Source organism: Acanthisitta chloris, unplaced genomic scaffold (assembly GCF_000695815.1).
Source record: "Acanthisitta chloris isolate BGI_N310 unplaced genomic scaffold, ASM69581v1 scaffold2689, whole genome shotgun sequence".
In the NCBI taxonomy this organism is placed as follows: domain Eukaryota; kingdom Metazoa; phylum Chordata; class Aves; order Passeriformes; family Acanthisittidae; genus Acanthisitta; species Acanthisitta chloris.
The window spans coordinates 4,764-20,942 of record NW_008689592.1 but is presented as its reverse complement, the minus strand read 5'-3'; the positions used below and the strand labels follow the sequence as shown (position 1 = coordinate 20,942).

Sequence of the window (16,179 nt, the reverse complement as noted above, 5' to 3'; positions counted from 1 at the left end):
AAGATATCAGTTTACCCAGAGCTTCAGGGAGCCCATGGCAGAGCCAGATTTTAATGGATTTTCAGTCATGTCCCTTAAGATTAGCCAACATGCCTTTCTGATAAGTGCTGGGAAATATAAGTCAGTTGAGGAAGTTCTGCAAAATGTGTCAGAAGACAATTTCCTGATTAAAAAAAAAAAGTGAAAAAGCAAAGGGGTGGATAGTTCCATTTCTAATGACTAACAAGGAAGAAATCACCACGAATTTGAGACTTTTGGGCTACTTGGATTAGGTGGTTAAAGGGAACTTACACAGGTTTACATCCAAGTTACACAAAATTTGGAGGAAGCAGAGTACTCCTCGAATGGCCTCAGACAGGGATGTGGGATGGATGCAAAACATTGAGCTTTTTATGCATCTCAAATAGAGTTTGAGCAAATCAGAACTCCTCCCCCAACCCCCAAAGTGAAATCGGTGCCAGATTCATGTTGTTCAGCAACCAAGTTGGGACCGTCTGTAACTCATTCCCAAATCCTCAGTCTCACTCAGGAGCATTTTCTCCAGTGATAAGGCTTCATCAGGAAACACAGCTGGATGGAGGAAGGAAATTCTGAGAAGCAAAAAAAATAGTGGGGGTTCCAGGAAGTTCAACCAGATAGGAACTAATGGAATTTGTTTTTCTGTCTCCCCAGCTCCCAGTGTTCCTAAGTGAGAAAATCAGAGGGAAAGCAGGGGCAAAACACAGTCTGGCAGATCTTACCCTGCAAAACAGGTCCTCACTGCAGGTCTCTAGAGAGCATCATAATTACAATTCAATATTTTCGATCACTTGTTCTGCCTGGGAAAACTGCAGACGTTTCCAATTTAGGCCTACTTGGAGGCTCAGCCATTGTTTCATTCCCCCTCAGTTTTTTGACTTGCTTTTTTTTAAACAAAGGTCCCTAAGTAGTTTATTAAGGAGGTTTGGGTTGTGCACATGATTTATCAAAAATAATTTTTAAAAAAAGGAGTGTTATGTTTAACATTCAGGAGAATTAAAGGTTGCAAGTGTCTCTGATTAGTAACACATAGCCCAGAACCATCAAAACAACAGCTTCAACTTGTATCTTGGGTTTATTACTTCTAGAGAAACTCCTTTTGACCCTTAGGGGCAAACAGCATTTCCTTCCATATCCTTTGCAATTCCACTCTTTTGCAATCTTTACAATCCTCTAGCCAACTCCCTCTTCCTTTGATAAGGTAGATAATCCAAGTTTCAACATTCCCCACTTACTGCAGCAGTGCCAGTGTGAAACGAGAAAAGATCCATTACCCAGATCAGTCCTTGGCCACTGAAACAGCTCAAAAGTGAGTCTGAGATCAGCTCTACACTTAAGGCACCTCAGATTAAGCTCATATAAAACCTCTCCTGCCAAAGGCTAGTCCACAGGTCAAGATCATAAAAAGACTGCTAATGACCACACAAGAAAAGTCTGGACAGGACTAACTGGAACACTGGCTCTGTGACACATCTCATTTGGTGAGACACCATTTGTTACAGCAGCAGTTCAGAAGTGACATATTTTTGAGAAGCACTTCAGAAGGACCAGGAGTATCTTGATGGTCCACACACCATGTCACTGAGCCTTGAGCCTTTCTGCTCATTTCCCTTTGACCATAAGCACAAATGGAATTCCCTGGGTTTTGGGTTTTTTTTCTCCCTTTTCCTAGTCTTTAAGTCTGGTATGATACCAGCCCACCAGCCAGATTTAGGATGTCACTGCAGAAGTTTAAACTGGATATTAGGAACAATTTATTCACAGGAAGGGCTGATAAGCACTGGCACAGGTTGCACAGTGAAGTGGTGGAGTCACCACCCCTGAAGTGTTCAAAAAACATGTGGATATGGCACCTGAGGACCTGGTGAACATGGTGGTGCTGGTGCTGGTGCTGGCTTGATGGTTCAACTTGATCTTAGAGGTGTTTTCTAACTTTAATGATTCTGTGAGCCTATGATCTTCTGCTCCTTAAAAGTTCTCTTTCATTCATCCACTGAATTTTATCACTTAAATTGGAGGCTTTAAGGAAAGATGATAGCCAAAACTCAGCTGGACAAACCCCTAAGCAACTTGCTGTAGCTCACCCTGCTTTGAGCAGGGTGATGGATCCAGAGACTTCCAGGTCTCCTCCAATCTCAGCAATTCTGCACTTCTACAAAAAGCAGTTCCTGCATCTTTCCATGTAGTTATACCCAAGAGTGTTCTGATTCTGGACTGAGACAATGAGAAATATGGGGGAAAGAATTATGCTGAGTATCTTTGTCAAAAAATCAAGAGTGGAATGACAATTATATTGTGAGCTGATAGGTTATTCAGTCCAAATCAAATCTGTGTTGAATGCTTCCCAAACTGCACCTCTGCAAAAGAGGAGGGATTGGATACCTTGGGAAGAGCCTTATAGATAGGACTTCAAGCTAAAGAATCACAGAATAGTTTGGATGGGAAGGGACCTTAAAGATCATCTAGTTCCACTCCCTGCCATGGGCATGGACATCTTCCACTAGACCAGGTTGCTCCAAGCCCCTTCCAACCTGGCTTTGAACGCTTCCAGGCATGGGGCAGCCACAGTTTCTCTGGGCAAAGTGTGCCAGTGCCTCACAGTAAAGATTTTTTCCTAATCTACCCCTGTCCTCTGGCAATTTGAAGACATTCCCCCTTGTCCAGCCACTCCAGGCCCTTGGGTATAGTCTCTCTCCAACTTTCTTGTAGACTCCTCCAGGTACTGGAAAGGGCAACTAGGTCACCCTGAAGCCTTCTCTTCTCCAGGCTGAACAATCATGATTCTCTCAGCCTTCTCCCATAGCAGAGCTGCTCCATCCCTCTAATTATCCTGGCACCTCCTCCATACTCGCTCCAATAGGTCCATGTCCTTCCTGTGCTGGGGACCCTAGAGCTGGAGGCAGCACTGCAGGTGGGTCTCACCTGAGTGCAGCAGAGGGGCACAATCCCCCCTCACACCTGCTGCCCAGGGGTGATGGGGATGAGCCCAGCACACAGTTGCTTTCTGGGCTCTGAGTGCACATGGCCGGGGCATGTCCAGCGTCTCACCCACCAGCACCTGCAAGTCCTTCTCCCCAGAGCTGCTCTCCATCTGTTCATCCCCAGCCAGGGATTGCCCTGACCCAGGTGCAGCAGCAGCACTTGTGGTCTAGTTAAACCACATGAGACTCCCATGGACCCATTTCTGGAGCTTGTCCAGGATCAATACAGGTACAAGCCAATATAGATGATACAATTAATGCATCATCTCAGTTGCAACCACAGCTGGGAACTTGCAATTAGATTAATTGACAGCAGCAGTTCTGGCTTCTGTGGAAGTATGGAAGTCCTCATCCACTGTGAACAGGGCCAGCAGCACACAGCTGTTACTAAGGGCTGTAGGAGCTGCAATTAAGAGGAACTGCAGCCTACCTGGAAGTAAATCCAGAGCTCTGATGGACACCAGACCTCTTCCTACATTATCTCCACTCAGGAACAGATATGAACAACTCACTTCCAGAAGAATGACAGCACTTTGCTGCTCCTGTAGTGAGCTCTCTGCCATATTAGCCCAGAGCTTCAGGGTTTCAAACCAGAATGCAAACACACATAGAGAACTACTGCAAATCCTCACTGGGCAGTTCCATTTGTGCCACCTTAAGGACCAAGCTCTGGAATATGATGGAAAGGGATCATGAGAGTTCATGGGTGCAATGAAATGAAATTGCTCAGAGCTGGAGGGCCTGAGCAATGCATTTTTGCTCTGTACAAACTCCACAGATCTCTGATCCATGAAGAAAAGGAGAAGGGGGGTTGAGGGAAGCAATTGTGTTGCCTCTGGCTTTCTCTCCCTGTGGCTGCTTAGCAGCAGACAGTAGCCAGAAGACAACAATGTAGCTCCAAATTACATTACCTCCTGCCTGCATTTGCATGTGGAAATCTGGGTCCTTAATGGGGAACAGTCTGTGACTTTTTACCAGAACCACGAACCACTTCAGCTAGGGCAGAAAGGAAATGTGCAGAGTAGTCATCAGCCAACCACTGCATTGGTTAAAGGATTAATAAAAACATGCAAAAACTTATATCCCCTTCATAAGCAGCACTAAATCCACATGATCTGCAGTGTCAATCCATGAAAGAACAAATGTTCTGCAGGATAAAGTCCCAGAAGATGCAATAAAACCTGAGTTTCAAAAGATGTGGAACATACAGAGAAAACAAGACCAACTATTTGGGACAACTCATGGGTGGGTAAATCCTATTCCCTTAACCACAGCACTGTTGATTTGCTTTAAGTCCCAGCTGATCTTGTCTTGACCTGACAGCAAGAGAGCCAAGAAGCAGATCCATGGCATGGATCTCTGATGGCTCCAGCTTACCCACAGCGTTTGAGACCTCCAACAGCTCTCACAGACTCAAAGTCCTCCAGATGCTTATTTCAAGACAGAAATAAGCTAAAATTGGTTCTGTGGTGGCTGATGGCTACTCCCAAGCTCTTATCTTTCAAGCCAAACCACATGACAATTAACAAAGGTTCACACTGTATTTCACAGTGGCAGACAAGACAGGGCAATTCTCAATTTAAGTTTCTTCTAGTCTCCTGGTTTAATTAGCTGTCAGTTTTTTTTCTGCAGTTTATAGAGAACTCAGAAAACACGCTTGGCATTTTTCTCTTACTAATCACTTTTAAATCTACAGCAGATTCACTGGAATTATATCACAATATGGGATAATGGCAAGGCCAAATCCTTCAAACTGTTCAAGTGAAGATTCACCACTGAAGTGTTTATTTTACAGAGGTTTTTCCAGGGAAAAATCTCCAGTGGATCACTATTTCTTCTTCACAAGTTCCCTTGTCATTCTACCAGCATTTACGTAGGTATTACCTCCACTACTATCCCAGATCTCTTAGCGCATTCTCCCCTTATTCCTCTCCTAAAGCTCACAGTGTCCTGCAGTGAAGTCACAGAACAATTTCCAAGACTACTACACGTGAAGCAATGTGTCAAACACCTACAGGGCATTCCAGAAGTTTCCATTTAATTTCAACCTCCATTTTTCCCTCTATTCCAGAAATTTCCACTCAATTCCAGGCTCCATCTTTCCCTCTAAACAGGAGACTTCTGAGAACTCAGAACCAACAGGGCAATTCTTGCACCATATTTATTTGTGCTTTTCCAGTTGTTATTTTCCCAGAGAATTTTGCTGGATGTTAGGTATATCACAGTGTAAGTCTGTTACTTCATACACTGATACAGCAGGTCTGTTCTCTGCAGGTGCGAAATACTGATGAATACATAAATAAAATGAAAGCTAGTACAAACCTTGATCTCACTACACATAGTCAGGGGAAAGGTCTTCTCATTAAATATTTATCTGCACTCAAGCCATCTCTGAATCCTTGCAGCAGCCTCAGCCTTTCCCAATTTTTGCGACAATAAGGACAGTTTGTTGAGATTGCCCAGCTGCTACTGGATGTCAAATTTCATTTGAGATATTTATGGATCTTTCACAGAAGCATTTAGTTTGGAAAAGGCTTCTAAGATCATCAAGTCCAATCTCTGACCTTTCAGATCAAGCAAAATCCTCCTTTGTGATGTACATTTCCTAATTAGTGTAAAATTAAAAGACTGAAATTTCCTAATTCCAAAGAAGTTACATCAGAACAATTCACAAAAATATGGAAAAAACTCACTCTTTTTTCCTCAGGATTCAAGTACAGCCCTTCACATAGAAACAGTAATTTCACAAGCAGAAGACCTTATGCTTTTTGATGTGCATGTGGTAAACTCATCAACAGAAAGACATTTAAAAATGGTTTGTTATAAGTAATAATAAGCAAGGAAACAAGAGAAAGGTGAAACCTTTTGTTTACCTGTGTCTTCACACTCTTCTGTCGCTTCCCAAATATGCAGGAGAGATCATGTTCACTGCGTGACGAGAGATCCTTACCTGGAAGGGGTGGGGAGAGGGAAAAAACCCAACAACATTCACATCTGGTGATGACAGATGCAATTTGGTAACACAAACTGTGACATACAGAGGTAGACAAATTGGTTTTGGAGGTGAACAAATATCAGGAGGTGAAGAAAAATCAGGAACACCACAATAGATGGGGCTCTGAGCAACCTGGTTTACTGGAAGGTGGCAGGGAGGTGGAACAAGATGATCTTTAAGGCCTCTTCAAACCCAAACCATTCTAAGATTCTATGATGATCTTAAATACACTAAATGGAGATACACATGAGGAAATACGTGTATGTGTAGGGATCTTTGGATTCTCCTGAGGATTCCCTATCTCTGACAGAACTAGGGTGTTACAACTGCTCCATACAATGAAAAAAATGCCTGTCTTTACTCAGGGGAGATTTTTCTTCAGTTTATGATGTTGTTTCTGAAAAGCAAAACCTCCATCTCTGCAACATACTGGATTATTGCAACTCATAATAATTTCAAGGGTGAAGCAAAGATGTCCAGTAGGACCATTATTCCCATCTGATTGGTGTGTGGCTAGCTGGATATCAGACATGGAGTACGGAGGGGGAAGCAGAAGGGGGCGATGTGATATTCAGAAATACAAAGTTTTAGCCAATTCCACAGTGCAGAAGCCCTTACAGAGGGTTGTCCATTGCTTCTCTCAGAAAATTCTTCAGAAAAAAAGTAAGCAAAAGTTACAGAAAAGTCCAGAAAGGTGAACTTATTATGAGTCTGCTGGGGTCTTAATCCACTTGATTTTCTGATTCTGAAATCACTAACCTCAAAATCTTATAATGGACAAACGGCAAAAAAAACCCTCAAATCTGACTATGCAACCTGGGTTTTTTTCTCAGGTTCCTGAACTGCCCACAGAGGCTAAGCAAACACAACAACCTAGAGGTTACCTAGCTTCCTGCATGGCCTCTAAATGTCCACACCCAAGCAAGCTGGATAAGACTGGAGGCTGTTTTCAGCTTTATTTTGGCCAAGGCTTGGAACAGGACACTTACAATCCTCCTGCTCCTCTTCCTTTCCTACACTTTCTGTTCATGCTTTCCCCTCTCAGTACATCTCCCTCTCTTTCTCTAATAGAAAACCAACTCAGCTGACCAACCAAATCTCTTGCAGCATCACAGAATCACAGACTCAATCAGGCTGAAAAAGACTTTTGAGATCATCAATTCCAACCTATGACCTAACACCACCATATCAACTAGAACATGGCACTAATTGCCATATCCAGTCTCTACTTAAACCCCTCCAGAGACGGTGACTCCACCTCCTCCCTGGGCAGCACATTCCTGTGTCGAATCACAGTGGAACAGCTACCAGAAAAGCAACTGAAATCACTGTTTTAATCTCATACTGGTGTGTTTCCCAGATCCAAGGGTGGCTGCTGAGTCTGTGTGGGGCCTGTGTTCCTCCAGCAGGGAGGCTCCAAACCAGCCCCAGAAACGGAAGCTGCAGTTTGTGTCGTCGCTGCTCCCTTCAGCTTTTGTGTGAGCTTGTCTTGTTTAGTCTGAAAGGAAGCAGGACTGGACTTGAACAAGGGCCACAACAACATGAGCCTTTCTCAAATATCGTTTCCGCTTTCCCTGAAAAAGGACAATTCCCCTGGTTTAGACCACAGAGGGTCCAAGCAAACAGAGGGGATTGCCTTACGGAAACATACACAAACAAATAAGGGATATTGTGGATATGAAAGCCTTGCTCTGCGTTTTACATGTTAAAAGACACTTTTCCCCCATCTGTATTTAGTAAAAGGTTAAATCCAAATCAAAACAAATCCTCTTTGCCACTGCCTTGAACAGGCCGTGGCCTCTGCACTTGCAAGCCCTGAACCAATTTAATTGTTTAATGAAGTGACAGAGTCAAGTTAACAGGTTTGACTCCAAGGCTGAGTTATTTAATCAAAAATCCCACACCCCAATATCAAAATTTAGCCTACATTCAGACATCAATTAGCTGTTTTAGCAGAGGCATTTGCTGTCAGAAAACATTACCCAGAGCTTTCAGTTTAATAAATCAGCCATTAGTGGAAACTGATCCTATCCATACCCTGAAACAGGTATATGCACACACCACGTGCACGTGGGTGTGTGAATGGGGAACAGAAACAGAGAAAGCACTTCAGAATTGTCAGAGCCAAAACCAGGGATGACTGTAATAATTTCATCACTCTAAAAAGGAAGAAATTACTGAACTCCACATGTTCTTGATATGGTTTTTCTGGTCACTAACCACTGCCCTAATTTATCCAACAAAGTACCTGGTCGATGTAAGAGGGCTTTCCTCTTCCTTCACTCAGGTTTAATCTGATCACTGATCTCATCCACATGATCTCTTAGCAGGGGTTATTGGAGATTGCAGAGGATAGTGCCACGCGGATGCCTAAGTCACTCTGTTATCACCTTTGCCTCCCCCTCTCACCCCCTGCCCATGTGCCCATCACCCAGAATATTCACTCTTCCTTTATTCAGCTCTGGCTCCTTCAGATAGAAATTGGTTTATTCCACAATATTAACCTCAAGCCACCCCAAATTGTCCAAAATAAAGAAGAGCAGTGCATTATAGCTTTAAGTAAGTTACTGCAGGAGGTATTTCTAAACCAAGATCTTCCTTGCCAAATTTAGACCTCAGAAGGCAACAGAACACCTTAATACACAGGGTTTGTTCTAATCCTGGCTGGAGCTTATAAAACACCAAAACTTCTCTTACCTTTTGCAAACTTCATGTAATGGACACGTTTCTTGGAAGACTTGGATTTTTCTTCAAGACTGAATGCCTTTTTCTGATTTTGCACTGATGAATCTAAAAAAAACCCCAAGCAAACAGGTTCAGCCCTGTTATGATGCTCTTGAACTACCAAATTCAAGCATCAGTGTACCTTTCTCTCTCAAAACTCAGTCTCAACAATATATCACAATATACTAGTGAAGGAAACATGGTAAGTTTGGTTTGAGACATGTTACTGCTTGAATTTTTTGCCCCGTCTCCTTCCCTTCCCCATTTCCAATCCCATGTAATTTGAAAAGGCAGACACACGTACTCCAGGTCAAAGGCAAATCCATCTCTATGGTAAGAAGAGAATAGTAAGACAGGGTTTATTGTGCTGTTTGTTACAAAACATCTCCAGTGCCAGAAGATGTAAGAAATAGTACAAAATAAAATACAGAACCTGCCTAGGTAGAAAGAAAAAGGGGAAAAAAAACCCCACAGAATTTCTACTTCTAACCCTACACAAATTATTTGAACACGATCTGATACATCTGTGTAAGGAAGCTGAACGGTGGCAGAGCTGTTCCGCCCCTGAGGCCAGCTAGAACAAATTGCCACATCCATGTTATTTCATTTTTCTAGCCTCCAGAAGGACTTCATCTAAACTAACGACTGGGAATGGTCTCTGGGGTTTGCTAAGTCCCAGATTCACTCAGGAGTAGTTTGGGAGAATGCTAGCAGGTTAAAGCCACGTGAAGGATTGGTCTCACTGTTTAACAGTAGAGATACCACATTCCTGTGCTGTGGCAGGATATTTTGGGGGTACAGATGTTCTCTTTGAACCCACAGAACTTGTTAATTTACAAGGAATTCCCAAATGAGAGAATTAACCTGCTGTACAGTTAATAACTGCTTCACTAGTCTGTTCTGAAAATAGGCATTTCAGGATTCTCTGCTCTGTAACTCCAGAAAAGGTTACTTTGGTGAGATGTTTTTCACTCCCAGTGGCAACAGGGATGGGTAAGGAAATCAACCCATACCCTAAGGGCCAAGTTGAGTCACCTTTTTTATATGATCCCACCCTGGAAAGCTCTGCAGCCCAAGCTTTTCTGACACTGGAATTCCAGCACTTCCCTGTTTGATAGGTAGTGCCACTTGATGATAGAATTACTGATCAGTGACCTAACACTGGAATCCTCAGCCTGCAGTGGCAGAGCTGAGTGCCAGAAAGCTGAGATCTACTCTTCCACTTACACCCTAAACCCTCGTGGGAAAAGGAAGGAGCAGCAAACCTATTTTAGACAGAAGATCCTCAATAAAAAGGGTCTGCAAGGAAACTAAGGATTCCAGATAAAATATCCAGTACAGAGATGCAGCACTGGAGTCTGTTCTCCAATCTCCTTATACCAAAGGAACATTACACAGCAAAGGATTTCCACAGTGCTTCCTCCTCCACATTACTCCTAGAGGGAAAGGGGCAGCAGCACCGCCTCGTGCCACCAGGGAGGAATTTCACTCCCGAAACGTGCTGGTACTTGAAATGGGCAGGAAAGTACATCCCTGTGTCTTCCAGTGACTTGAAAATCCTCTGAGCAAGTACTGCAAGGATATTAATGTGCTTTTTAAAGCAATTTAGTCAGAACAATCGAGCCACGTTTCATTTCCATAGCAAATTTGATCTAGATGGATATTCCAAAGCATGTTGGACATAGTCAGGATGGTGTTTCTGTGCCTTATGAGTGGGAAGGGGACACAGACATCATCACTGAGTATCCCCGCAAAAGAGCAGGGAAGTATAGAATGGTTTGGGTTGGAAGGGACCTTAAAGATCATCTCATTGCACCCCCCTGCCATGGGCAGGGACACCTTCCACTAGCCCAGGTTGGTCCAAGCCCCATCCAACCTGGCCTTGAATACTTCCAGGATTGGGTAGCCACAGCTTCTCTGGGCAACCTGTGCCAGTGCCTCACCACCCTCATGGGGAGAAATTTCTTCATAACATCTAATCTAATCTAAACCTGCCCTCACTGGGTGCTCAGCTAGAAAGAAAAGGAAAAGAAATCTAAAACTCGGCACACTAAGAGTATTTTCATGTTGGCATATTAAGCCCCAAGGAGCCCTTCCTTTCCGACCTCTAATTGCAATCCACCTCTGGCAACTGCACCAGTTCTTTAAGAACAATGAAGTTTTTCAGCTGACTTTTAATACAGTTTGAAACTGGCTGATGGCCAAGAGCGTAACACTTGATCCTGCAGCACAGCTGCAGGCAGAGGTATCTGGATGAGTTTTGCCAGCTTAAACAATTGCCAAAAAAGCAAGTTTAGGAGCGATGCCTGCAGCCTGCAAATCACCAGCAATTCTCAATGTGCACCCAAATTTGTCCTCACTGATTGAAAACTTGTCCCACTTCTAAAAGAGTCAAAATAACTGAGTAAAACAGGGAGAAATTATTTTCAGGGGCCACTTTGCATCAGTAGATGACCCAAGGAATGCTGCTGATTTAGGAACAAGACAGCCTTGCTCAATGAACCTTCCTCTGTGCTGACTCACTGTGTCCCTGGACAAGTCATTTCAGCTCTCTGCTGAAATGCAGGTTTCCCACCAGTTACACCTAACTGATCTTCCCATGGCTCAAGTTAGAACTCGGGGAGGATTTAGTTATAAAGGTAGAAAGGAACTTTTGGAATTTCCCTATGTTATACTCTTCTGTCCCTTGAGGACTTGAACAACAGTGCTTAGTGTGGCCTCAGATCATGGTTAGAGCACCAATGCAAAAGGATAACCTACACAGCAATTTTTAAAAGGTGATTTTAAGGCATCAGGTTAAAAATTTTAATCCTAGTTCTCTAGGATTGGAAACCCTTGATTTTCCTCCTCTTCTTCCTACCTTTCCTCTCCTACAAAACCTTTTGTGCTCAAAGACTAAGAATGAATGAATGAAGAGTTGCTAAATTCACTCAGCTGCAATTCTGTCCCCAGCAGCACATGGATGGCTGTGTCCAAACAGGAGCCCTTGGTTAAACCACACTCCAGAGAGCTGTTTAGGTACATGATCAGAGGTTTAAACCTGAGTTTAACTAAAGGAGAGATGATAAACCATTTGATAAACCAATTCCTTCTGTAAGCTCACACCCACCACAACTTCATAACTTCATTTTTACAAGCCAAGGTCAAACTGTACAAAGCTGTTTAAAAATAAAAGACTTATAAACAGCCCTTTTGGGAACGTTGTGTAGTTTCCCCACTTGTGTGCTCAACACCAGAGCCACAAAAATCACATTATACCACACTCCAAGCAGAGATGCAGAACTCTGAGTCAAAAGCTAAGCAGCAGCTCTCTGAGGATAGGAAAAGTAGGTATTTAAGACACCCTAGAGCATGGAAGCCAAGTGTGACAGTTCATTAGCAAAAGGGAGGCAAAGCATAGCAGTGTGAGGGATTATTGTGAGCCTTCTGACCAGTTCTGGTTGCTTTATAAAGAACTAAGTATTGCTGTAGCACGTCCCAGGAAAAGGTCCCAAATATTGTGATCTTGGATAAAATAAACAAGTTCAACATTTTATGTTTTCTTTCCTCAACAAAAAGCCTTTATTTGAGTCCTGAGTGCAAAACTGATCCACTGAGATCTACATATCCAGACAGCTAAACCTGAGCATGGCCATGACGGCAACACAACCTTCAGCTCCTTTTGAGGGAGAAGATGTTATTGTCAGCCTCAGCAAAGAAACTTAGCAGACCAAATTGGGCCTCAGCTAGTCTTTTAAGACACAGAATGGAAACTCTGCTAAGCTTCCAACATCTGACTGAGCAAAGCATGAACCTACCTGTTTCACCCTGTCCATGGCAGTTATTCAGTTCAGCCAGAAGCTGGTTGAAGTCATCCTGATGAGCAATCCAGTTGTCCTGTAAACATCACCCACATGAATACATGGCAAAAATCTTCAGAACTAACACAAGTTTTGCTAAAACAGATATTAAGCAGCAATTTAATGGTATATATTCAACTGTTGTTGGTGGGAGGGACCCAGAGAAGCTCCACAGGTGGTAATACTAACAACAGCTCCTACAGTCACTCCAAAGTGAAATGAAATTAAAAGGTTTGTAAGTCCTTAAACAATCCTGAGCTGCTGCTGGCTGTGGGTGTCCCCTGTCTGCACAAGATGTTTTCCAGAGCAGGCAGGAAATACTAGTGTGATACTAGCAACAGCTGGAAAGATACTTCAGATGTTGATTGTGAGACAAGCACTTGGAGGACTATGTTCTGCTCTCTCTACCTGAACTCCAGTCAGGAAGATGATGATGCTTTAGCTGAAATGGGAGCCAATCCCTCACCTGGGTCTAGTTCTCACCTCATGGTTGATGGTTGCTCCTAATCCCAGCATGTTGTTTTTCACCTTAACCCTGATATGTTCTGGATTTCCTTGTTCCTGGGCTCCAAGACCCTAAGGAGGATTTAAGGGTAAAAAATTTAAGGATTTTACAGCAGTGAGTGAAGAATTAGAGCCTTCATACTGTAAGATAGTTCACGAAGAAATACAGCAAGAAATCACAACTTACTATTTATTTGCCTGCCTGTAACTGAATTAATTCCCAGGCCTTAGCACACATGAGAGACTCAGTTTTTTAGATTTACTACTTAAGCCTCCAGCAAAGTATTACAAACACTAAAATAGCAACAACATTAAGCAGTTGGCTGATTAATCAGGAAGCCACCTGACATTCCTAAGCAAGTCCAAAGTGTTTACATTTTTAAAACAGGACACTACCTAAAAAGAACATGCCTCTCCCCAAAAATACCTCTGCCACTGGGAAGGCAGCTGTGTAAGACAGATCCACATGGAAAGTACAATCCAGAACAGATTTATATGGGAGGGAAACATGGAGGGGCAGGGGGGAAACCAGACTGGAGCCTCCAGGACATTAACAACTTCTTCCACCTCACTCACACTCAAAATTTGATGAAAATCTGGGAGTAAATCACTACAGGGTTTGTCCATCCTAAACTCCACAATCATTCAAATCTGGGAAGCCATATTCAGGCCCAGTGTAATCTTCCTTGATTGCATGATCAGGGTTAAAAAAGGGAAAAAGACAAAGCATTTGGTTTAAAACATTATTCCTGGTATTTACCTGCTTTTCGCCTCATCTGTCACCAGTAACAAACCATCAGCTAAGTGTGTTGGCCATGTGGTGCCACAGTGCAGAGATGCTCTGTGGATAGGTCCTGGGTCTTCTAATGTTTGAAGGAATGAGGCATATTTGGAAAAGGCTGTTGCTATTACAAACTCTGTAGAGTTTATTTGGTCAGTGGAGCGGGAAATTTGCCTTGAAACTCCTGCTCACCAAAAAAGTCTGAAAGCAAGCAGGACACTTGGCTACACATCCTGCCCTGACCCAATTCCAATACAACTAGTAACAGGACTAGTGTAAGCAGCTTAATTTCACTGCACAGATGGGGTTTTGGCCATTAATTTGATCAAGGTAAGGTTCTATTTGTCTGAGTTTGCAGTGGAATGGAGACATCAGTCTTTCTGGTACAGCTGTGACTGTTGGAAAGGAAGAGCCAGCAGCTCAAGTGGGAAACTTGTTGTTCTAAGACAACTGAGGCAACAGCAGCTACACTCAGAAATCCAAGAGTAGGTGTTGAAGCATTCACAGAATTGAGAATTATCCTAATTTTATTCATTTTAAGGAATGTCTGGGAGAGGAAATCTAGGGGAGGAATTAAGTAAAGATACTGGGGGGTTTGTGTGCATCCTTATTCCTAACCATGTTGATGTGCAGGGCCAAACCTCATCTTTGCTGAGGCACCTCTGAGGAGGTTAAACTGTTTTTAAAGGGCGGCTGAGCAGTTTGCAGCTCTCTGCACTGACCTAGAGGTTATTCCTAGTACCAGAAACCAGTCACTCACCCCACAGGTACTGGCTGGAGCTGGGAAGGGATACAGCTCCCAGAATGCTGCATTTTGGGGGTTCAAGGAACAGATCACTAGTAACCTTTAAAAACAGGTGAAATTATTTAAAGCAGGTCCTGGAGTTGCTTTACACAGTACCAAAAGCAGGGAAAGAACTTGGGTTTAAGGAGGGAGTTAAGCATGGAGTAAACTGAGGGTTTAAAGGCAACTTCAAGCCTTTAACCATCACCTGATTTAATGGACCAACTCCTGCTCTTACTTGGGGACAATACCTTGACAAAGAAGGGACAAAAAACTGCAAAGCAGGAGAGTCACAAGCAAGTACCTTTGTAACAACATGTAGAAATCAAACATTGCTCAGATTCCCTGTGTACTTAGGAGAATAAATGGAGTCCCCTGGCAGTTTTAGACTCTTCAGCTACACAACTCTCCCTTAGATCTTACCTTTCCTTTGGACCAGCCCATCTTTTCCAGCATCTTCTGGCCAAATTTAGATTCATCTTTGCTCCAAGCAGTATTTTGAGGATCCACAGACCACTTCTGCCTTCTACGGGCTGGAGCAGGAAGGGAAAATTCAAACAGGCTCTACTGACATTTCCACAGTGTCCCTGGTACAGAATCAGTTCAACTAAAGCTCTTCATGGACCAAAAAATACAGAATTTATGCCAGACTGAACACATTTTGGGGGTTTAACTTTACTAAGCAAAAAACCCAGTAACAACAAAAAAAGGCTGAAAATATTCAGTGAAAATACTGAATTTTATTGGAAAATTTCAAAATAATCAATATTAATTATGAAATTATTATCTGGGGGAAATATTCAATATTAATGTGAAGAATGACAAAGTAAAACTGCTATGGAAGCTGTCTTTCCTAAGGATGGGCTGCAATTCAGAGAAGACTTTAAGGATTACCATTTAGGTGTACAGGCCTAAATTCCGTATTTATTCCAATTTTTTTTTCATTTGGCTTCAACATGAAGTCTACAGGGGAGGGGATGATGGTGCTGCTTTCCCCATTCTGGATAATATCCATTAGACTTCCTTGAAACCAGAACATAGAAGTTTTAATATTTGCCTTCATAACAAAAGCCAAATGAAAGTTCAAACCTAAGTGATCAGAGAAACTGACTGAACACAACTTGGTGGGATTTCAGCTTTGAATTTGCAACAAAATGGTTTCTTGGGAAACAGAAATTACTGCAGGAGCTGAGATCCAAAGGAGAATCAAAGCTCCTTTGTCCTGTGCAGATTCCTAAAGAAACTACAGTCCCACAGGCACACAATTGCCTCTCCCATCAGGAATAGCTTCCTTGAAATCAAGGAAGAAAAGCCATCCCAGTTAACCACTCATTTTTAAGTGTGCACCTAAACATATGCAGGAAGACAACCTAAATAAACAGGACAAACAAAGAATGGGAGACAGGAAGATTACAAACTTCATTAAACACCATGGGAAATGATGGATCAAAACTGACCGGTTAACCCAAGGCCACACAAAGGCAGTGAGAAGCCAAATCCACTGAGGTGTTTTTAGTGCAATCCGGAAGTCATCATTCCCAAAAACACAAGTC

The 16,179-nt window shown here is 42.8% G+C and overlaps 1 protein-coding gene across 1 annotated transcript in view; it reads right to left on the bottom strand.

The window, feature by feature from the left end:
• PINX1 (PIN2/TERF1 interacting, telomerase inhibitor 1) overlaps nt 1-15,159 on the bottom strand; it is a gene marked incomplete at its 5' end in the record, with an annotated part of 61,481 nt that extends 46,322 nt beyond the window's left edge. The window contains 5 exons of the mRNA XM_009081460.1: nt 5,873-5,949; nt 8,692-8,784; nt 12,516-12,594; nt 13,041-13,133; nt 15,050-15,159. Of these exons, the coding sequence (XP_009079708.1) occupies nt 5,873-5,949; nt 8,692-8,784; nt 12,516-12,594; nt 13,041-13,133; nt 15,050-15,159 (452 nt within the window). The remainder of the gene's footprint in view (nt 1-5,872; nt 5,950-8,691; nt 8,785-12,515; nt 12,595-13,040; nt 13,134-15,049) is intronic.
• Between the last annotated feature and the right edge of the window lie 1,020 nt (nt 15,160-16,179).